Consider the following 23,851-nt stretch of genomic DNA (forward strand, 5'->3'; position numbering starts at 1 on the left):
GCAAAAGCTACAAAAAAAATTAAAAATTAACAATAGGGTATATTACCTATTCCTATCTTGTGTAAAACTTCTGAAAAGGTAGAATCTCTGAAAGGCTAGGAGTAATTGAATTGTTTCTAACAGCTATTTTACATCTATGTCAAACATTCAGTGTCCTTAGTGATGGTGGTAAGTTGGAAAAATAAAAGACAACAATTCCAAACATTTTAACATTCTGATTATATAGCTTTCTGGTCACCCCCAGACACACATTCAGGATAAATACACACTCAACATTAAAATGATTATTTATTTTTCAGGTTTAAATGGTTTCAAAATATGTATGTACAAGATAAATAAAACAAACTACACTCAGACAACCAAATAGAGCAGAATAGATAAACATACAGGGTCTTTTACAGGATACAAGAATTATGATGTCATCAAATACAAAGAAAAACATCCAAGAAAGGTAGGCAAATCAGACCACCATGGCAAAGAATGTATTAACTAAGATGGACCAGGACAAACCCCCTTAACATCAGGAAGAAATTTCTTTTGTATGCCTCCTAGCTGCTCGGCTTTCCTTTTCTGTGTTGAGTTCTGTACTTCAGAGTCACTGGACTCTGGTAGATTATCAAGCACTTCTTCATCAGCCTAAAAAGGAGCAGATAAGGTAAAACACAACAAGGTTCACCCAAATGCCAAGAAGGAGGAAAATGAAGCTCTATAATATTATTTCCAGGTGTTTCTTTGTTGTAAGATTTATATATTACATCATGTATATGATATTCCCTCTAAAAGAATCTTCCTCAATTTTTTATGTTTTAATTTTTTAATTTCTTTTTACAAGTAATACATAATGCTACTTAACTCAATCTGATGGATATTGCAACTCAGCAAGAACCAGAATGTGCTAATCTTCTGTTCTTGCAATTTGTATTTTGTTATTTATTTATTTATTTTTTCTCCTTTTTGTCTTTTTTACTGACCGGCAACGGTATCGCAACCCTCGGTGTTGCGTCCGCACCACGCTCAGCCAGTGAGTGGGAACCGGTTTCCACATGGGATCCGAACCCTCGGTGGGAGCGCCACTACGCTCCCAGAGAGTGCGCCACCAGGCCGGCCCTGTATTTTGTTAAATGAGGAAACTCTATCGACTCAAACTGGAGAAGTTTTTCCTTCTCCCTTTTTCCATGAATGGTCCCATAAGAAATGTAAATTCCACAGTGCCCAACACCCGATATCCCCTCCCTATTCATGCAATCAATTCCTGCAAATATAATCTCAGTGTTTAAAAAATAAAAAAAGTTTAGAAAAGAAGAATCCGAGTCACCTCCTCTGTGTCCCTGCTACCCCCAAGAATATAAAAAAAATTTATCAGATGCCCACCTGCCCTCTAGTGTTGCCAATTACTGACAACTGTTAGAAAAAAATCTACTGTTGGTTGAGCTACTAGGCTATTTTGTTGAATAATTATTTAGAAGGTTGTAATAGGGGAAGAAGATCAACTAGCCATTCTAGAGTACAGTACAAATTTGGGAAATTTAATAAACTTTACACACGTATAGATACATACACACGTATTGAACAGAAAATAGTAGAAAACATCATACCGTCTGATTTTGTCTTGCATGCTTCTCGGTCCACTGCCTGGCATTCTTGAGAAAGACTGGCTTATTATATTTAAATTCTGAGGACTGAGATAAAATCAAAGGAAAGGCTTAATGGAGAAAAAAACAATTTGCAGTGGTATGCTGCAGCTGCTGCAGCTATCCTCACATATCCTCTATACCTCACATTAGAGGCATAGAGAAAGTAGGATATGTGTTGCAGAGGAAATGGGGATACTTACTATGTCAGCCATGAGTGGGTCATCAGGGTTGGGTTCTGACATGAGCAGCTGAATAGAGGTTAACACAGTTGCAATATTGAGGGATGGTCTCCAGGCACCCTATACACACACACATAAACAGTTGCTTTCATATTAGAATGTGATACTCTAATTCGAGTTTTATAGTTGAAGAAAACAGAAGGCCATAGAGTCAACCCTTTACCCACCACTCACTTTTGGTGGCAATTTGAGAACATCTAGACAAATCCTTCCAGCAGAATCAATGTTTGGATGATATATTGGAGTCAGAAATCGGATCTGAGGAGGTTCAAATGGATACCTTTGAATGCATAGGACAACAGAAAATTTTCATTATAATATTGCTTCTTAATATATTTTAAATAGTTTCCTGGTCACTAATATACATAAAAAAATAATGCTGGTAATATAGAAATAATCAGGAAGACAGCCTTTGTGATGCAAATCTCTCTTCGCAAACTTTTATTATGAAAATTCATGAATAAGAAAAATTGAAATAAAGTATTGAAAACACCCACATGCCCACCACTTGGATTTAAGCCATTTCACCTTCTAAATACTTCAGCATGTATTTCCTAAGAATGAGGATATTCTCCTATATAACTGCAACACTATTATACTTAAAAAATTTCCAAATATCATTTACTACTCAGATTTCCTCAATTGTTTTCCTAATTTTTTTTTACAGCTGGGGTTTTTCAAAACAAGATCCAATTAAGGTTTATACATTGCATTTGGTTATCATGTCTCTTTAGTGAGACATAAACCTTGGAAAGTTCCCAGTCTATTTTCAGAACTGATGTGCCACATGATTAAGCTACTCTTTCAGGACTTTAACAAGTTTGGCCAGGATCTGACCTGGTGAATAGATGTCTGTGTTTCAAGTTAGATACTCATTTCTTCCCTTCCCCATTCTATACAAAACTACAACAACTATAACTTACCTGATGAGAGCCTTAAAGGAAACTTGAGTTAAAAGGGGCCTGAACATTGAGATGGAAAGTAGAATGGTGGTTGCCAGGGGTTGGGGTCACAGAGGAATGGGGAGTTATTATTTAATGAGTATAGTTTCAGTTTAGGAAAATAAAAAAGTCCTGGAGATAGATGGTGGTGATGGTTACACAACAATGTGAATGTATTTAATGCCACTGAACTGTATACTTAAAAATGGTTAATATGGTCAATTTTACGTTATGTATATTTTACCATAATTAAAAAAGGGTGTTTCTTTAGATGTGAACTAGCTCATTATTTTAGAGAAGGAAACTGAACTCCAGAGAGAGAAAATAACTTGCCTAAGGTCACATTAAGTCATGATAAGACTAGGATTAAAACCCAGGTTCTTTAACCCCTACATTTAATCTTCTATCTACTACATTGCTTTGTCTTCCAATACCTATGTTTTACCATATAGGTTGAGAATCTAATTAATTTAAAACCCAGGTTCTTTAACCCCTACATTTAATCTTCTATCTACTACATTGCTTTGTCTTCTAATACCTATGTTTTACCATATAGGTTGAGAATCTAATTAACACTAACCTCTCAGGAATGATAACTTCCAGCTTGAACACGCCTTTCTCATAAGGTGTGCTGGCTCCACCTAATATTTCTTTGAAGAAAAAAAAGAAAATTTAAAAGGGAATCAGAGATAATTTGAATTACCATACCATATAGACCTAATGAGATCTATGGTCCTAATAGAGAAACTAGGTCTAGGACAATAATTCTCTCTCAGGGCTTTAGTAAGTCCTCATGCAATGCACCATGAAGTTGATGTACCCAAAAAGTTGATGGTGTCAAACAAAGGACATACAGAAGATCTAAAACAGAAGTTGCAAAATGCTGACCTCAAGACCAAATACAACCCACAGATTTATATTGTTTGGACTGCAGTATTCTAATCATTTGTTTCCTGTCCGGCCTCAGATTTTGATATGGTGATCTTTGGTCTAAATGCTGCTTCAGAGCTGATGCCCAAATTTTGTCTATAAATCAGCAAAAGATATAATAAATTATTAAAGTCAAAGAAGCAAGAAATGGGCAGCCCATTGCTCAGTTGATTAGAGTGCAGCCTTATAACACCAAGGTCAAGGCCAGCCACCACCACCCCCCCCCAAAAAAAGAGAGAGAGAAGCAAGGATTGTTAAGCAAATCTTTTATGAATGTAAACAAATCGGGGTAGGGCACTTTAACCTTGTAATTGGTTCCTACTTTAGAAAAATATACAAATGTTTGAATTTCAGTATTCTTTATATTCTTTAGAAGAATATACAAATATTTGAATTTCAGTTGCCTCGTGACTGTCATCAAACAAATGATGTGATACCTACGAGCTCGCAGATCATCCATTTGATCCTTATCTTGCCAGCATGTGATGCCAGGGGGTGGCTCTGTGGCTAACATGTGCAGCTCTCTCTTTAGACGTGAGGCTCTCTGCATGATCTCAAGTAAAAGGAATCACACACACCACTCCGCACGAAGAGCTGGCTGGGAGGCACTGGGGGAGAAAAGGAGCAACCGTGAAATAGTCAGCAATGGTGACTGTGGAGTTTTCAGCACGCTGCTTCAATCTGGTGAAGGACGGATTCTTTTTTTTTCTTCTGGCCCTGTTCTGGGACAGATTCCTGTTATTAATCTCTATTCTGACAAGGGAGTCTGAGATTTTTCCATTTCCTTTTTGTGAACTTTTTAAATCTACTTACGCAAATAAGTTTTTAAAATAAAGAATACAAAATGCAAAAAGTTCTACAAAACCCAAAACACTATACGTTTTACGTTAATGTCTGCTTCCACTGGTAAATTATGAACTCATGAGGCCAGGGCTTGGGTCTGACTTTGCTCACCACTGCATCCTTAGCACGCCTTGCATTGGAAGGGCCTTGACAAATACTAGCTGTGTGAGGGAGTCTACATATGCTTCCTGAGCAGAATGACACAGATAGTCAACATTCTGAGATATTTAAAAGCTAATGCTTAAATGTCTGTGGTTCTATTCGTGTATTATGGATTCCGCATCCTCCCAATTCTTCAGGGATCCTCCTCCACCAATCCTTCAAACTGTTCATATCTGCTTTACAACACTCACTGTACTAACCCTTCTTCAAGATGGGGCGGGAGGTGGTAACACAATTTAGTTAGGTTCTCAAGATAAAGTCTTAGTAAAATATAAGTGTTCTTTACTTAAACAAACAAAAAGTATTTCATTTTTCTCTAGTTATTTCCAATCTTTCCTTCTTACCCATCAACACTCAAATATGTTCAAAGTCTCTCTCATCTAAAAAACATCCACCCTCACATCCATTCAACACCCTTCGTATCTCTACTTCTCCCTCTAACCACTACCAAAGGATACCAGTCCTTTGATACACATTACAAATATCATCTCCCAGTTTGCGCTTTGTCTTACCACTTTATTCATGGGGTCTTTTGAGAACACACTCTTTATGTAATCAACTTTAAAGTCTTTCCCTTTACATTTGTACTTTTTATGTATTAGATTCTTCTTTACCCCCCAATTTAAAGTTACTTTCCTACATATTCTTCAAATTTTTTTACAATTTTGCCTTTCACATATAAATCATTAATCCATTAGGAATAGATTAGGATGTGTATATAGTGAGTGAGGTAGGCATCCAATTTAAAAATTTTCCACATATGAATAACCAATTGTCCTAGTGCCATTTATTGAAAAAGTCCATCCTTTTCCTGCTGGTATTACTATAGATTAAATTTTCATATATGTGTGGATCTGTTTTGGGACTTTTGAATTTGTTCCACTGGCCAACTGAATTATTTTTTAGCCAGTACCCTCACTGTTTCAATTACTATAGATTATTTATTTTTCATTATTTATTTAAAAAATTTGGGGGCTGGCCGGTTAGCTCAGTTGGTTAGACCATGGTGTTATAACACCAAGGTAAAGGGTTTGGATCCCCATACTAGCCATCCACGCTCCCCTCCCACCACCAAAAAAAGTATAAAAAAATTTTTCCCCCAGCTTTATTGAGGTATAACTGGCAAGTAAAAATTGTATATGTTTAAAGTCCAACATGATGTTGTATACCTTACTCACTTTGTTCTTTTTCTTCAGGAATGTCTTGATTCTCTTGGCCCTTTGCTCTTCCATATAAATTTTAGAATCAGTTCATTAAAGTCCACAAATATGAGTATACACATATATACACACACATAGAACCCTCTTGTGATTTGGACTGTAATTTCCTTGACTATAGATTAATTTGGGGAGAACTGATCTCTATGACATTGAGTTCTAAGAACCATGAACATATGTTTTATTCTTTTTTGATGCTTTTCAAAGGTTAATATCTTTTCTATAAAGCCTTACCTGATTTTTGTTAGGTTTATTCATAAGTACGTTATATTTTTGTCTTTCTAAAAATGATTTCTACCTATTTTTGCTGGTATATATAAATATAATTGATTTTTTTTAAACTAAAACCTTAATAATGCTAATAACAAATCTATTTGGGGGTGAATGGGAATGGTAATTCTACATTGCCAATCATATCATCCACATATAACCAGTTTATTTCTTCCCTTCTAATCTTTTTCCTGTCTTTTATTCTGGAGATAACTTTCAGTACAATGTTGGACAGAAAAGCTGATAGATAGTATTATCTGATTTCTAACCTTAAAGGGAAAGCTTTCAACATTATGCTGATGGGTTAAGATTGGTCTATAATTCTAATTTTGTCCTTATCAGGTATCAAGGTTATGCTGGCCTTCTAAAATATTTAGGGAGTCTTGTTTCTTTTTTTACATATTGTGGACTAATCTGGAAAATAATTTGTTTCTAGGTTGTCTGGCAGAACTTCATCTGGTCCTGGTGTTTTCATTTAGAGAATTTTTAACTACAAATCCAATTTCTTTGATTATTACAGTATTATTCAAGTTCTCTATTTCTTCTTGAGTCAATTTTGGCAAAATAAATTTTTCCACAAATTTATCTATTTCATCCAGTTTTAAATTTATTTGTATAGTATTGTAATTGTGGACCAAACAGTGACCACAGCACATTCCATTGCCCAGTCCAGATGGCCTGAATGTGGAAAGAACTCAATTAAAATGATTTTATAACAAAAAAAATTTTATTTGTATAAAGTTATCTTTTTAGTATAGAGAGTACCTGTCTGTGGTTATTCATGTCTAACATTGTTTACCTGTGCCACTTTTTTTTTCTGTGATCAATCTTGCCAGGAATGTATTAATTTTCTCAGTCTTTGCAAAGAACGTTTTATAGTTCCTCTGCGCTGAAAATTTATTTTCTATTTCAGTAACTTCTAGTCCTATCGTTAGGATATTTCTATCCTTCTACTTTCTTGGTTTTTCCTTTTTCAAACTTAGGTTGTATGCCTAATTTTTCATTTTTCTTCTTTACAATTGTAAACATGTAAGACTATACATTGCCTTCTAAGTACCACTGCTTCCCAAAGTTTTGACACGTAGAATATTCTCCCATTCTCAATATTTTCTCATTTCCCTTATGGTTTCTTCTTTATTTAGAAACAGCTTTCTGGGCCGGCCCGTGGCTCACTTGGGATTGTGTGGTGATAACACCAAGGCCACAGGTTTGGATCCCTACATAGGGATGGCTGGTTACTCACTTGGGAGAGCGTGGTGCTGACAACACCAAGTCAAGGGTTAAGATCCCCTTACCGGTCATCTTTAAAAACAACAATAACAACAAAAAACCCAGAAAGAAACAGCTTTCTTAATTTTCAAACAAGAGTTTCCTAGTTATATTTGTTATTGATTGATTGATTTTTTTGGCAGCTGGCCACTACGGGGATCCAAACTCTTGACCTTGGTGTTACCAGCACCACACTTTAAGTAAGTGAGCTAACTGGCCAGCCCTATTTGTTATTGATTTCTAATATGTTGCTTTTTATTCCTTTTGAATTTGTTGAGTCTTTGATTTACTGCAAAATATGTAGTCAATGTTCATAAATGTCCTATGTGTCCTTTGAAAGAATGTCTATCCCAAAGTTATTGGAGGCAGGGTTCAATATATATGCCCATTAAATATACTTGTTAATCACGTTGATCAAATCTTTTACATCCTTTTTAATATTTTTCCTCCGGTGTTTTATCAATTATTGAGAGTGATGTTTAACTGATAGATCACTGTGATGGTAAGTCTGTAATTTCTCCTTATAGTTTTGTTGATTTTTGCCTTATATATTTAGGGAGGCTAAGACATATAATTTTAGAATTGTAACATATTCCTAGCAAATTATAGTTTTTATCATTATTAGAGAACCCTCTTTCTCTAGTAATGTTTTTTTCTTAATGTATGTTTCATATTAAAACTATTCCAGCTTTCTTCTGGTTTGTATTTCCCTGAGATATCATTTTCTACCTTTCTATATCTTTAGGTTTTAGACGTGCCTTTTGTATGTGTCCAGATTTTAAAAACCCAATCTTCTAATCTTTATCTTTTTACTGGTATATTTAACACATTCATATTTATCAATATATCAGTTATCTATTGCTGTAAAACCACCCAAAACTTAGTGAACTAGAACAATCACCATTTTACTTGCTCATAATTCTGTGAGTCAGCAATATGAGCTGGGCTCAGACTAAATAGTACTTTTGCAGGTCTTGCCTAGGATTCTTTATGTGGCCGCAGTCATCTGGAGGCTCTACTGGCAGCTTGGACTAGGAGGCCTTATCTGGGATGGTTTCATCTCTATTCCATTTTTTGATGGGAGGAATGGCAAAATTACATTGCAAAGGGACATAGAGACAGAGCTGGGAGGAATTATGACCATCTTTGGAAACAATCTACCACACTATAATTACAGACATATTTAGATTTGTTCCTACCATCTTCTATTGTATTTTCCATTTATCTTTTTTTCCTAAGTTTATTTTTCTTTGCCTTTGTATTGATTTATCTTTTCATTCCATTTTCTCCCTCTTAGCTTCAAAGTTATAATCTGTATTTGTGTTACTTTTAAAAATTACCACACAGATTTAAATATGCATAATGATAGAGTTTGGATGCCTTGTCCTCACCAAAACTCATGTGGGAATCTGATCCCCAATGTGGCAGTCAGTGTTCGGAGCTGTTTTAGTCATGGGGGCAGATCCCTCATGAATGGATTAATGCTCTCCCTGGGGGAGGGGGGCCTGAGTGAGATCTCACTCTATTATTTCCCGTGAGAGCTGGTTGTTTAGAATACCCTGGCACCTCCCCCCTCTCTCTTTCTTGCTTCCTCTCGCCATGTGATCTGCTTGTCCCCACAGGCTGCCTGCGGCTTTCCACCATAAGTAGAAGCAGTCTGAGGCCCGCACCAGATGCAGCTGTTCCAGAATCATAAGCCAAATAAACCTCTGTTCTTTATAAATTACCCAGTCTCAGGTGTTCTGCTATAGCATCACAAAACGGACTAATACACATATATATATTTTTTTTCCTTTTTGTCTTTTTTCGTGACCGGCAATGGATCGCAACCCTCAGTGTCACGCCCGTACCGGACTGGGACCGGCAACGGGATCGCAACCCTCGGTGTTGCGTCCGCCCCTTGCTCAGCCAGTGAGCGGCCGGTCTGTACGTGGGATCCGAACCCTCAGCGGGAGCGCCGCCGCTCCCAAGCGGCGCACTGTAGCAGTGCGCCACTGGGCCGGCCCCCTAATACACATATTTAATTTATCAAAGACTGAAGCTGAAAATTTAGAGTTTGGCATGTTCTCTGCCACAGGGCTCATCCTGAGCTTTCTTGTTTTCTCTGCTCTTGCCTCCAATTGATCTCTCTGATGTCCTGCTCTGAAGAGACACCTGCCATCTCCTCCAGCAAGCCTGGCCTGCGGAGGCAGTGGCATGTGGTTTAGAAGCACCGACAACCCCCACTAGGAGGCCTGCATGGGCCATGGGTTATGATCTGTACAGTGTCTATGATTATACAGTACCATCTATGGAGAAAGCCCTTGTGAAAAGACAGATAGCTCTTCCTTCTGGGTGTCATGGAAGAGTAGCTCCATGTTCTGTCTTCGCTGCAAAACACTTCATAGATGTAGGATGTCCTAGGTGATTACAGAGATGTTGCTGTTACACCATTTAATTTTGGCAAAGAAAAGTTTGAAGTCAAAAAGGGTGATCGAATTGCACAGTTCACATGTAAACAGGTTTTTTTAATCCAAAAATAGAAGTTTAAGTTTTGGATGACACTGAAGAGGGGTTTAGGTGGAAAGAATGAAAATTTATGCCAAGAATAGAAAATGAGAAAAAGTGCTTTTTTCTTAATAAAATTTTTTTGCTTAAAGTGCTTTTACTTTGGTAAACTTAATAGCTTTAACTTCTAAAAAATATTTGGTTTTCTTGTGAAAAAGGAAAGGGTACCTCTATTGGAATCACATGGAAACTTTCTTGTGTTTTTCTACAATTGATGTTAGTGTGTAAATCTGCTTTGTGGTGACCTAATGCAAAGTTTCTTTTCTAAATCAAATGTACATCAATTACAGATACAAATAACTGTATTCAATAAATGATATGTCTTCTACAACTTAAAAAAAAGTCTAAATTTAACTGGTACCTTTACCCTCCTGCCAAACAATACAAGGACCTTGGAATGAATTAACTCCCCACTTTTGTCTTATGCTGTTTTGTATATTAATTCTATCATTTTCTTTAAACTGAATGAGGCATTTTTAGTATTTTATATACTCAAAACTTAAAGAAATATTGGGTGAAAATTTTCCAAATATGATTTAAAAGAAGGTCAGATACCCAAGCAGAATAAATACAAAGACAACCACACCTAGGTGTGTCATAATTAAACTGTTAAAAATCAAAGATAAAGAAGAAAGTCTTAAAGCAGAGGAAAAGACATATTACATATACATGAACAATGATAAGAATTATAAGGAAATTAAAACAGCTATATACATATATTCTATGTGTTGAAGAAATAGAGAAGAGAATGAACATGTTAAGGAGAAACATAGAAGATTCAAAAAAAAAAATAGAGCCAGGGCCGGCCTGTGGCTCACTCGGGAGAGTGCGGTGCTGATAACACCAAGGCCACGGGTTCGGATCCCATATAGGGATGGCCGGTTTGCGCACTGGGTGAGCGTGGTGCTGACAACACCAAGTCAGGGGTTAAGATCCCCTTACCGGTCATCTTTAAAAAAAAAAAAAAAAAGAGCCAAATTAAACTTTCAGAAATGAAAAATACCATGTCTGAGATTAAAAACATATTGGATAGGGTTAACAGCAAATTAGACACTGCAGAAAAGATTACAGAACTTTAAGACATAGTAATAAATACAATCTAAAATGATAACAGGGAAAAAGAACTGTCAAAAACTGAACAGAATATCAGTGAGCTATGAGACAACATCAACCTAATTGACTTGTAACTGGAGTTGCAAAAAGGGGTTGGGGTGGGGATATTTGAAAAAATAATAGCGAAGAAGTTCACACAATTTGGTAACAACTGTAAACTCACAGATTCAAGATGCTCAATGAACCACAAGAAACATGAAAACACGAAAACACCTACTAACCAAATTGCAAAAAAAGTGAGAGACAAAAGTTAAAAGCAGACAGAGGAAAAAACATCTCATTATGTACAGAGGGAACAAAGATATAAAAAGGCAGCAATATCTCTTCAGAAACAATGCATGCCAGAAGACATCTTTAAAGAAGGGAGGTAAATCTGAGTGCAGAGAGGTGTTTACAACTAATCGATCACAACCAGTTACAGATTTCTTTGTTCCTTCTCCATTCCCACTGCTTCACTTGACTAGGCTTTCAAAAAAAAAAGTATGGAAAAAGAAAACTGTAGACTTAGAATTTTGTATCTGGCAAAAATTAAGAGATAAATGAAATAAAAAGGAAGCATACAAATAAATCTTCATGACCTTGAGTTAGGCAAAGTCTTCTTACATATAATTCCAACAGCGCAAGCAACAACAGAAAAAAAAAAAAAAAGGTTAATTTGACTTCATTGAAATTAAAAGCTTTTGTGCTTCAAAGTACACCATGAAGAAAGAAAATATTTACAAATCATATACCTGATAAAGAACTTGTCTGTATCAAGAATACATAAATAATTAAATCATAAAAAGACAAAAAACCCAATTTTAAAAATGGGCAAAAGATTTGAATAGACAATTCTTCAAAGAAGATATACAAATAGCTAATAAGCACATGAAAAGATGTCCAACATCATTAATCATTAAGGAAATGAAAATCAAAACCATAATGAGGTATCACTTCAAAACCACTAGAATGGCTATAATCATAAAGATAACTTCGAAGTGTTGATGAGGATGTGAAGGAACTAGAACTCATACATTGCTGGTGGAAAGGCAATATGACACACCTGCTTTGGAGAACAGTCTGTCAGTTCCTCAAAATGTTTAACATAGAGTTAACTTATGATCCTGCAATTCCACGCCTATGTGTACACTAAAGAGAACTGAAAACTTTTGTTCACACAAAAATTCATACACGAATGTTCATAGCAGCATTATTTGTAATAGCCAACAAATGGAAACAACCCAAATGCACATTCAATGAAGAATGGACAAATAAAATAGGCTACGTCCATACAATGGAATGTTGTTTGACAATAAAAAGTAATGTACTGATACATGCTAAAGTATGGATGAACTTTGAAAATATTATGCTAGGGATGGCCCGGTGGCGCACTGGATAGTGCGCCGCTTGGGAAGTGCGGCGGCGCTCCCGCCCGAGGGTTTGGATCCCACATACGGACCAGTTCCCGCTCACTGGCTGAGCGAGGCACGGGAGCAACGCCAAGGGTTGCGATCCCGTTGCTGGTCCCCGGTCCGGTCCGGGGGCAACACTGAGGGTTGCGATCCGTTGCCGGACACGGAAAAAGACAAAAAAAAAAAAAAAAAAAAAGAAAATATTATGCTAAGTGAAAGAAGCAAGTCACAAAATACCATATGTTGTATGATCCCATTTACACGAAATGTCTAGAATAGGCAATACCATAGACACAGAAAACAGATTAGTGGCTTGTTAGGGTTTGGGGGAGAAGAGGATGGGAAGTGATTGCTATTGGGCAGTGTTTCTTTTGGGGGTGAAGAAGATGGACTGCAGTGATGGTTGCACAACTCTGTGAATATGCTACAAACCACTGAATTCTACACTTTAAATTATACCTTAATATAGCTGATACAAAAAATTGGGAACAACCAATGGATAAACAAATTGTAGCATAGCTATACTAAAAAAGGAATGAACTATCAATACACACAACATGCATGAATCTCAAAAGTGTCATGCTGAATGAAAGCAGCCAGACAATAAGAGTATATACTGTTCACATTTCCAAATTATATTTTACAGTAATTTATGAGGAAAAATAAATGCTATAATACATTTTTGTTTGTTTGTTTTTTTAAAAAGATGACCGGTAAGGGGATCTTAACCCTTGAGTTGGTGTTGTCAGCACCATGCTTACCCAGTGAGCTAACCAGCCATCCCTATATGGGATCCGAACCCGTGGCCTTGGTGTTATCAGCACCACACTCTTTCAAGTGAGCCACAGGCCAGCCCCAAATGCTATAATACATTTGGAGACTCAAAAATCTCAAGACAGACCCCTAGTAAATGAAGATCCATGATACTATATATGTAATTAATAACTTGTCTTCTGTTCCATTAGAAAGTTCTTTGAGGGCAAGTTTCCTATTTTATTTTCTTTTTAATTAGGTGACTGCCTGGCTTAATTTTTTTCAAATAAATGGTGAGATCAACTGGGGATGTCATGAAAAAAAAGTCACCTTTAAAGGAAGGCCTTAAATGAACACAGTCTTGGCATGGTCAGCACATTTTAGGATTTGGTTTTCAGAAGTCAACCTACATTCAGCATGGCTTAGATGACTAATTCATGTCACACTCTCTCACAAAAACTTAAACTAACCAGAAGGACAATTTATTAATTTGTAAAAACTACAGCAAAAATTTTCATTCCACACATTCTCTCCCTAAGTTATTTCTACTCAGGAAACTAATAATAATCAGAAGATTACCTGGTAGGTAGATTGTACAGTTAGTTGGATGGTTGTAATTTATGATAATCATCAACTTTGATGCATCTATCTTAACCATAGGAATATGTTCAAAGGAGACTAAATTTGTGTATTGTGTATTGGTTGGGTCAAGAGACTTTCCTGACCTGTGTTGCAAAAACCAATTTTGGTCCTTTGGTTCTCTCTCTTTTTTTTAATCTCCAGGTATGGTGCTCCCCCACAATTAACATACTCTTTCAGAAATATTTGGGTAGAAATAATAATACTATATGAGTTAATATGTTAAATAGGATCAATTATGCCACAACAGACTTTCATATAAATTACCCTCTAAACTACTTCTAAATTTCCTTAGCCACACCTTTAAGACCATCATCTCTTGGAGATAAGTTACTTCACTAGATAATTAACTTCACCTTTTATATACAGATCCTTACTGTTCTCTCAGTAAGCAGATAATGGGAACCAATTATAATTAAAAAAAAAAATCTATCCACAAGAATAAAGTGTACCTTTATATAAAATGAGAACGCAGTGGAAAGCCATGGTAAAGGGATTAGAATAGGGTGAGAAAAGCAAGACAATTTCTCCCAGGGAAGTAAGCAGACTCCAGTCTCATTACATTAACATAAATTGGTTTATGGCACTCCTTGACTCAAAAGCCATCAATTACTGCCTATTTTCTGGGTATAAAGATTCTTTACAGTCTAGCCCCAACCCATTTTTCTAGCCTCATATCCAGTAACTACACCCCACAAATTTATGCTTCGGCCACACTGACCTATTCCTGTTGCCCATGAAAGTCTCGTTCTCTTTCACGCCTACAGACAGGTACACATGAAACTACAACGTCTTCCTCTTCTCCAGGAGTGCGTCCCAATCCTTCACACCTTTCAGACCTCATCCTCTCTGCGCTCCCCCATCTATTTGCATCGTGTGTTGTAATTCACGTCCGGCACCTTCTCCTCATTAGGACGAATTCCCTGAAGGCAGGTCCCTTGTCTTTTTACTTTTTGAAAAATTACAGTCGTGTAGAAAGTTTGAACAAAACATGGGTTTGGACCGGATGTTGAAGAAGGAAAAAGAACAGGTGCAGCGAGTACAGGACAGTTATGTCCTTTCCACAATGGCAAATTTGTCCCCGATGTGGCAGGAGGACGGCTCGGGGGAGCTCCGACTACGATTTCTTTGGCAAAATAACCTAAGAGCCTCCACTCAGCGGCGGCTTTTCTGAGGCTCTCCTTTCAGCCGAGAGGAAAACTCCCAAGGCAGGCAGAACGAGGTACCCCTTCCCCCAAGACCCACAGCGACCTCCTCCAGGGTGCGTTCTCTCAGGTGAACCGGAAAGCCCCCCTTTCTTACCTGCGCGAAATAGCCTCACAGTGCAGCGCGCGCGGACCAACCGCGTACCCGCGCCTGCGCTAGCCCGGACTGTTGACCTGGCTCCGCCCCCGCCCTGGAAGGATTGTTATTGGCCCACAGCAATCCCGCGGGAGAAGAGCGCTACCGCCTATTGGCCAGAGCTCTCAGACGGCTTCCGCTCACGCCGCATTCGAATTGGAGCGCGCGCCGGGAGCCGCCGTTCAACTTCCCACACTCGGTTGCTGGTTGCTGTCACGTTCTCAGGCGCTGTCCCAGCTGCACAACCTGGGGTGACCCGTGGGGTCACAAGTTGGGTCACGAGATCGGCTCTGTTTGCCAGAGTGGGGAAGGAGCTGGAAATAACCTCATAGGAGGAACAATGAAAAGAACCAAAAATATTTAATCTGGAGAAGGGAATACGTGATGGCTGTTTTCATTTACCGTATTTTAAATATCTTTCACATGGAAGATTTTACTATATCGGCGAACACATCTAACACCAGTAGATGAAAGTTAAAGGGATGCAAAATTGAGGTCAATAAAGCATTCTATTATTAGAACTCAGAAGAGGAAGTAGGTAAGCTTGGGAGGTAGTGAATGCTATCATCACTAGGTAATCACTTGTGAGAGAATTGCATTGGGTGGAAGTTTGGGATAGATGACTTAAGTCGCCTTCTAACTCTAGAAGTGTGGAACTTTCAGACCAAGGAAGGACCTGTCTATAGCTAAGCCATCCTTGATTTCTCAGAGCTGCCCCTGCCCAAAGTGAACGCTCCATGAGAGCTAAAAAATGTCTCAGACCTGACTTGAATCTAAAGAAAGTGCTTAGGGCTTTACTAGCCTTGGGAGTGAGTTATTACATTAAATAGGCTCAATATAAATAGCCCTTTATATTAAATAGGCTCAATATGTTGTAGTATATATGTTATACTACAACAGTCTTGCATATAAATTACTCCTTAAACTACTTCCAAATTTCCTTAGCCACACCTTTAAGACCATCATCACTAGATCATTAACCTCACCTTTTATATACAGATTCTTACTACTTTGTTGGAAAAAAACCCCTCATCTCACTACTCTCAGCTTATTATGTAGCTTTAGAACAGTGGCATAGGAGTAATGATCAATCTGCCTCTCCCTAAACTTGTAAACCAATATAATTTTGGCCCCTGAAGTGATTTCTACATTTATTCCAAATTAGTGTTAAGTAGCAACTGCTCTCCCATTAACCACTGCATGGTATGATTTCTCTCCTCAAGAGACCCACTAGGATTCTGTGATTCTACCCTGGGGCTCCTCACCTTGGTTGTAGGAATGCACCAACCAAAGTAGCTTATGAGAGGGCCGGCCCAGTGGCGCACTGGATAGTGCGCCGCTTGGGAAGCGCTGCGGGGCTCCCGTCCGAGGGTTCGGATCCCACATACAGACTGGCTCCCGCTCACTGGCTGAGCGAGGCGCGGGAGCAACACCGAGGCCTGCGATCCCGTTGCCGGTCCCCGGCCCGGTCCGGGGGCAACAATCCCACATACAGACTGGCTCCCGCTCACTGGCTGAGCGAGGCGCGGGAGCAACACCGAGGCCTGCGATCGCGTTGCCGGTCCCCGGCCCGGTCCGGGGGCAACACTGAGGGTTGCGATCCGTTGCCGGACACGGAAAAAAGACAAAAGACAAAAAATAAATAAATAAATAAAGTAGCTTATGAGGGCCAGCCCGTGGCTCACTTGGGAGAGTGTGGTGCTGATAACACCAAGTCAAGGGTTAAGATCCCCTTGCCGGTCATCTTAAAAAAAAAAAAAATTAAAAATTAAGAAAAGTAGCTTATGAGTTATTATGAAAATTATTATGAAATTGTAAAACAAACAGAAAGGATCCTGTTGCTGTTCGACATAATATCCAGCTAGCTGTTTGGGTTTTGCTTTTATTGTTAACATTTACTATTGCAGGGCTGGCCCATTAGTTCAGTTGGTTACAGTGCCAGCCTTATAACACCAAGGTAACAGGATCCTAGTACCGGCCAGCTGCCAACAAAAAAAGAGAAAGAAACATTTACTTAATGTAGTGAAGTCTTTTCTGTCGTTAATTCTGCAATTGCTGCTTATTTTACTACTGATATTTTATGTTTTAATTCTTTCAATGTCTTCCCCTATTTTCTTCCTACCCCAACTGTAATTGTATCTCAATTACTGATAACTTCCTTGGGTGGTTCTCTGAGAAATAGGTCTTAGAAAAAGCAAGAACTGTATTGAGTATGGTGGAAAAGAGAGATGGTATGATAAAACAAGTAAATAACTATCATTTTGGCAACAGAAAGGAAAAGAGAAAGAAAAAGAAAGAAGAGAAAAGAAACAGAGACAGAGAAAGAAAAACAGAAAGCAAAGGAAAGCAAAAAAACTCCCATGAGCTAAGTGTACAGTTTCCATTTGTCCACCAGGGGGAGGTATGTTAACTGGTAAGAATAGAAACTGTGTCTACAGGTATTATTGCTTTTAAAAATGATGTATTCTAATTTTATAATTTATTTTTTAAAGTGTGGATATGGACAATTATTATTTTATAGAAGTTTCTTAATGGCCAGCCACCGATTAAAAAAAAATTCCTTCGCGCATCATAGCTGGCTCACTTAGTACATTGAAAAGTACAAAAATAGTATTTTATTTGTACACAGGATTATTTGTCAGGATTTAGTCACTTGTACATAAAACACAAGTATATTTTCTTTAGAATATAGTATTTAAAAAATATATAGTGTTTATTAAGGAAATTCAAACTACCATACTTTTTTTAATGAGCCGATTGTATAAGTTTATGCTTAGAAAGCCCTGGTTGGGGAAACACGTTTTAGAAAAAAACTTATATGATTTTTATTTTGAAAAACTTTTCAAATCATTATTGGTACGAATGTTTTTGTGGCATAATTCTTTTTTTTTTTTTTTTTTTACTGAGCTTGTTAAATTAATTAGATTATAATAATTATTACTACTTTCAGTAATCACATAGCCAGAAGATATATTCCTCTCCCTCTGGGTAAGTGTGTACTTGCATTATGCAAAGAACTGAGCTACTTATCTCCAAAGAGGTATTACACTCTTACCACCATATGGGTGAGGGTGGGGGTGGGGAGGGGTCGGGGGATGGAGAAGAAAAGCAAAAAAAGAAAAGAAAAAAGAAAAAGGTATAGTAAGGAAGTACTTCCTGCTTTCTGGAACTTGCTGGTATTGAGGCTGAATTCTTCCTGTTGAAATTTAAGCTCTGACTCGTGGGAAAGTAAGAATTTAACTTGGACTTGGACTTGGCCAATTTTAGCTTATTTATACAAGTGGAACTAGATATTTCTTGTTTCTGAATGCAAAAAGAATACAGCCGAAAGAAATGTGACAGTATCGATCTCTGAAAAATTTATCCTAGTTTAAGTTTTTAGAAGACCAGTATGTCAGTAAAATATAAGGTTAAATTATATACTAGTGTGTATATATATATATGTATTATTTTCTTTTTTCTTTTTGAGCAGCTATCATATACCAGCGATTGGGAAGAGGGTTAGACTTCTAGGAGTATTCCTTTCTATATGATTTAATATCAATTTTTCTTTTATCCTTCAGTGAGAGTTTCATTTGGGAGCTTGAGCGCAATTTTAACTATCAGCAAGAGGCTAAGTAGGAATAAGAAGAGGTTCTATGTTGACAAGTTACAAAGTATATCTCATAAAGAATTTTTTTTTTTTTTAAAGATGACCGGTAAGGGGATCTTAACCCTTGACTTGGTGTTGTCAGCACCATGCTCACCCAGTGAGCAAACCGGCCATCCCTATATGGGATCCGAACCCGGGGCCTTGGTGTTATCAGCACCGCACTCTCCCGACTGAGCCACGGGCCGGCCCACATAAAGGATTTTTAATTGCAATAAATGATGAGACCTGGCAAGTTCTATGATGATTGTAAATAAACGCATGTAGCAAGGAAAATGAGGTTATATAATGTATATATTATTACACCTTGATTATTTTTATGTACATTGTTAGTGATAGTTCATAAAGATGCTATAAGACTTCGCTACTATTTATAAAGTATTTAAAACACCCAACTAAGCATATTGATGGATAGATACAGTATTATTATACAATAATTTTTTGCGTTCATATGTCACTTTTCATTTGAAGCTCTTGATTCGTTGATTCATTTATTTCTTCAGTGTATGATTCCCAGTGTATGATTCTCATTTCAGGAGAAATTGTGAACTCTGTATGTATGCTCCTCCTCCTCATGCACATTCACATTTACTGTGATTAATACATGTTAACAAATCTGTAGATTTAGAACCAGGATCTGGATTCCAGTCTTTCAAGTACCTTATGTCCAGTTCTCCCCACTAGAAAATAGGAATATTTACTGACCCCTTTCCACTCCAAAGGACTGATGTGATATATAATTAGGGAGCTAAGATTAGTTAGTAGTCAAAACAAGAATAAACTACAACTCCCGAAATGCCCAGAGGAAGGGGATGACACCAGTCCTGGAGACAATGCCAGCTTTAGGGCAAAGGTGACCCTGCTGGGTCCCGCGGCGAAGGAGGGAGCAGCCAGTCTCGCCTCTTTTCCGATGCATCCAGGGATTTGTAGTTCCCTCCTGGGCACAGAGTGCCCTCAGGGCAGATCACTTACTACAAGTCCCGTGATGACCCGGGGTCCGGGCAGCGCCTGCGTATTGAAGCCGAGGGAGAGTGCGGGAGGTGAGAGTGGCGGGAGGAGTAAAGATGGCGGTGCGGGGGTCTCCGCCTTCTGCTCCCAGCTGAAGCGCTCTAAGGGAGGCGACAGCAGCAACCGGAGCCACAACAGCAATCTAGCGGTGGTAGTTTCGGCAGCAGCTGCCGAGGCCGGAGCAATGGCGGAGCTGGAGCACCTGGGCGGGAAGCGGGCAGAGTCGGCGCGAATGCGGCGAGCGGAGCAGCTTCGGCGCTGGCGGGGCTCGCTGACGGAACAGGAGCCCGCGGAGCGACGGGGCGCGGGGCGACAGACGCGGCGCGGGAGCCCCAGGGTCCGCTTCGAGGACGGAGCTGTCTTCCTGGCCGCCTGCTCTAGTGGAGACACCGATGAGGTGAAAAAGCTTCTGGCAAGAGGTGCCGACATCAACACGGTCAACGTGGACGGCTTGACAGCCCTGCACCAGGTAACTCCCTTCTCGGTTTCACAGACGCCCAGTCTCCTACGATGAGCCTGTGGCCCTCTGAGCCGCCCCATGGAGAGTATTAGTGTCACCGCTGAGCCCTCCTGCGTGGACACTGCGCCTTTGGGCTAGTCGGTTTTATTCTTGGCCAGCTTCCTCCACTAATTAAGTCTTTTTCCGACCCCGGGGTCTCTACCTGAAGGAACGTTGTCACCCCGCTGCCTGGTCAGTGTTTGTATTTCCCTCCACCTACTTTGGTCGTCATGGTTACTGTTGATTTTGTCCTTGGTGTTATCCCCATAGATTAGTCATCTTCCCTTCTGTATGGTTCGTGTGTTCGTACACCATGTCACTCATAGGCATAGTTAGTATCATTTGTCTGACGCCCTTTCAGAAAATTCAGTTTTCTGTTTGTGTGACCTCATTATAGAATATCTTAGATCACTTAAAGAGTAAATTCCCCATACTCGGTTAAGGCTAGCAGATCTTCCAGAACCACACCTTTGTTTTGCTGATTTGTAGTGCTTCAACAGTTTGTATGTCCTCAAGACTATAGCTCCTAGAACTCTCCTTACTTCATTGTTATGGGTGTCTTGTTTTCTGCCCATCAGTGCTACCTCCCTTCTGGCTTCCTATGGAGAACTAAGCTACTGAATCACTTCTGTCTGTTTAAAACTTATGGAATAGCTTTTCTTTTTAAATTTTTTTCTAAAGCCCTCTTAGAAATCATATGCACGGTATATAACTATAGTATGTGAATTGTGGATGATCTGTGCTTGATAATAACATCTTTACCTCTCTAACCTTATGCAACAATATTCTGTTTATACTGACTGTCATAACTAACTCTACCCTCTCTCCCCAAATGGAAATTCATCAGTTATTTTGGTGAGCTGAAAGCTGGACACCCACTCTTAATCTTTCTTATTTTTCTTCTGCTGTCTGTGCAAAGTTAACGTGTTGGCATGAGGATTCACTTCTAAATAATAATTCAACTTTATGTCAAACCACTTCCTTAGCTATTTTTAGCCAATAACTTAAAATTACCCTTCATCATCTTTGCAATCCTTTTTCAGGTGGAAGAAACTTATCTTTTCACCCTATTTGTATCCATTTTTTTTCTGCACATAGCAGTGAGCCACATAAAATAACAACTAATATTCATATAGTGCTTCACTGTTCAAAAATGATTTCATATGTTTTACCTTATGTGAGTATCAGCAGTGAGCCTCTGAAGTAGGTGTGTCAGGTAGTGTTGTTATTTATTCCTCCACTTGATAAGGAGCTGAATGTAAAATAAGATAGAAGCTAAGAGAACCACATTAAATACGAATTAAATTTTAAACTTTAAATGGGAAGGTGAGTTCTTATTTTTCAAATGTATGCATTTGGGATGTGAAGGAGATTGAAATCTGGATTCTGGAAGAAATCATTTCGTGGGTTCCTAGAGTATAGAGAAATAGAATCCAGCTTTCTAGTCCATGTGTTCCTTTTTTGAATCACTATTCTATCAAAGCATAGTTTTCTTAGTGTAACTCATTAGCCTTGTCTCTTTCAAAGTGGCACTGTTAGTTGAGTCTGGTCCTTACTATAAACATTTTAATATGACCCTGAGAAAGCACTCATGGTAGATCGTCCCATATCAGGTAAACTCTTTTCTGAGACCTCCTGAGACTGGCCACCTTGTTGCCTTCCCTTCTTTCTTCACTACAACCCCAGTTTGTGAAATGTAACATCTCTCAGTTAATGCACTCCTCACATTCAGTAATCTGTTGAAATAGGAGAAGGGGATGACAACAATGGATTTTTTTTTTTTTTTTGACATCTGCAAATACAATATAGGCATTCCTCCCCACTTACAGGGCTGGCAATGAGTTGAATTGAATTGAATAGGTACACCCAGTACTAGACAAATTCAGTTAGACATTAAGCTGCTCAAAGATTTGAGGTCAAAACAGCCTGTTGAGAAACCATCTCTTTGAATGAAGACAAGGGACCTTTATTGGCTTAGGAACTCTTTTACAAGTCAGTTTCCAAAGAGTTACAATATGTTTCTCTATGATCTGAAGAGCTTTTTTTTTTTTTTTTTTTTTGGTGGCTTGCCTGTTTGGGGATATGAACCATTGATCTTGGTGTCGTAGCAGTGCACGCTAACCAACTGACCTAACTGACCAGCCCCTGAAGAACTCTTAAGATATACAAAAGATTATTTTCTAAATATGAGACTGGAGACCCCAATAGCTGAACCACTTTATGACTGATTCTCCTTCTGTGAAATAGAGAATGAGTGGTACAATTATCTGAATTATTTGGTTAAAATATCTATCTTTATGCAAGCATGATGTGGATTATCTGGATAATTGCTTCCTTTCTTTTGGCCATGGCCACTTTGTTTTTTATAAAGATGATGGTAAGGGGATCTGAACCCTTGACTTGGTGTTGTCAGCACCATGCTTTCCCAAGTGAGCTAACCAGCCATCCCTACATAGGGATCCGAACCCGTGGCCTTGGTGTTATCAGCACCACACTCTCCCGAGTGAACCCCGGGCCGGCCCGGCCATGGCCACTTGACCAACAGTGGATTATCATTTTGGTATGTTGGAAGAAACTCCCAGATAATATTGGGGTACAATTTGTCTCCTCCTCACACAAGGGTACAGTAGATGATTTGCATTCCAAGTTGTGGTGCCTTGATGTCACTTTTGACTTAGAGACATTTCTTTCTTGGCAGGCTTTGCTGAGACCAGAAGGTGCTTGAGTCAAAGATAAGAAGCTCCATGGGGTTTATTAATGATACTTGAAATAGACTAGTATAAGAAGTATCTCAAAGGTTAGACCAACTCTGATGAAAGCCTTGGAAACTGATGCAGAGTAAATTTCGGTAACTAAATTAAGATTTGGAATGTATGCATTTAGTGTCCTAGAGTCCTCTCTAAATGAGGTGTTAATCTAATTATATAACCTTTGAAAGCACCTGTTTGCTCACACAGAAATTTGCCCGTGGCTCACTTGGGAGAGTGTGGTGCTGATAACACCAAGGCCAAGGGTTCAGATCCCCTTACTGGTCATCTTATAAAAAAAAGAAAAAGAAATTTCCATTTCATTTATGTATGCACATTACAAAGCAGAAATGTGTGTTAATAGTTCTACGTGGGCTGGTACTTTTTAAATTTTTATTTATTTATTTATTTATTGAGGTTGATTATTAGTACCTATCTTCTTGGTATCCTTAGCATTATGATCTCGGGTGCTCTAGGCCTAGATACAGGCTCTTAGAAATTATATCTATGTAATTATTGGGCTGTTGTAAGAGGCAAGTGTTTCAGAAAGGAGATCTTCCAGGATGTTAAAATGAATGCCTGCATATTACTTCAGCATATAATATTGGCACTTATATCTGTGCTGTGTGTGGTGGGGGTTACTGATGTCAATCTGCATA

General features: G+C 38.5%; 1 protein-coding gene and 1 pseudogene across 3 annotated transcripts; one reads left to right on the forward strand and one right to left on the reverse strand.

The window, feature by feature from the left end:
- Positions 1-271: 271 nt before the first annotated feature.
- Positions 272-15,297, reverse strand: UBE2T (ubiquitin-conjugating enzyme E2T (putative)). 3 transcript variants are annotated; one of them, XM_008563125.1, is made up of 7 exons: positions 15,251-15,297; positions 4,186-4,352; positions 3,395-3,464; positions 2,048-2,153; positions 1,835-1,933; positions 1,596-1,679; positions 272-636 (listed from the first exon to the last, which is right to left on the reverse strand). In XM_008563125.1, the coding sequence occupies exons 2-7, from the start codon at positions 4,292-4,294 to the stop codon at positions 490-492; spliced, it is 615 nt and encodes a 204-aa protein (XP_008561347.1). In that variant the 5' UTR covers positions 4,295-4,352; positions 15,251-15,297; the 3' UTR covers positions 272-489. The 3 variants fall into 3 exon arrangements, with proteins under 3 accessions (XP_008561347.1, XP_008561348.1, XP_008561349.1); XM_008563126.1 differs by lacking the exon at positions 15,251-15,297 and adding an exon at positions 14,670-14,714; XM_008563127.1 differs by lacking the exon at positions 15,251-15,297 and having other exon boundaries at positions 4,182-4,259.
- A 4,774-nt stretch (positions 15,298-20,071) lies between these two features.
- Positions 20,072-20,460, forward strand: LOC103581240 (annotated as a pseudogene).
- The last annotated feature ends 3,391 nt before the right edge of the window (positions 20,461-23,851 follow it).

The sequence above is a fragment of the Galeopterus variegatus genome, unplaced genomic scaffold (assembly GCF_000696425.1).
Source record: "Galeopterus variegatus unplaced genomic scaffold, G_variegatus-3.0.2 Scaffold12631, whole genome shotgun sequence".
In the NCBI taxonomy this organism is placed as follows: Eukaryota; Metazoa; Chordata; class Mammalia; order Dermoptera; family Cynocephalidae; genus Galeopterus; species Galeopterus variegatus.

What these genes read in the sequence shown, in the direction of transcription:
- UBE2T (XM_008563125.1), bottom strand. Translation starts at nt 4,294, where the DNA reads ATGCAGAGAGCCTCACGTCTAAAGAGAGAGCTGCACATGTTAGCCACA. An exon ending in GAAGTTATCATTCCTGAGAG is followed by an intron (nt 2,154 to 3,394) that starts GTTAGTGTTAAT and finishes ATGCATTCAAAG; the next exon opens with GTATCCATTTGAACCTCCTC. An exon ending in ATGCAAGACAAAATCAGACG is followed by an intron (nt 637 to 1,595) that starts GTATGATGTTTT and finishes GCTCCTTTTTAG; the next exon opens with GCTGATGAAGAAGTGCTTGA.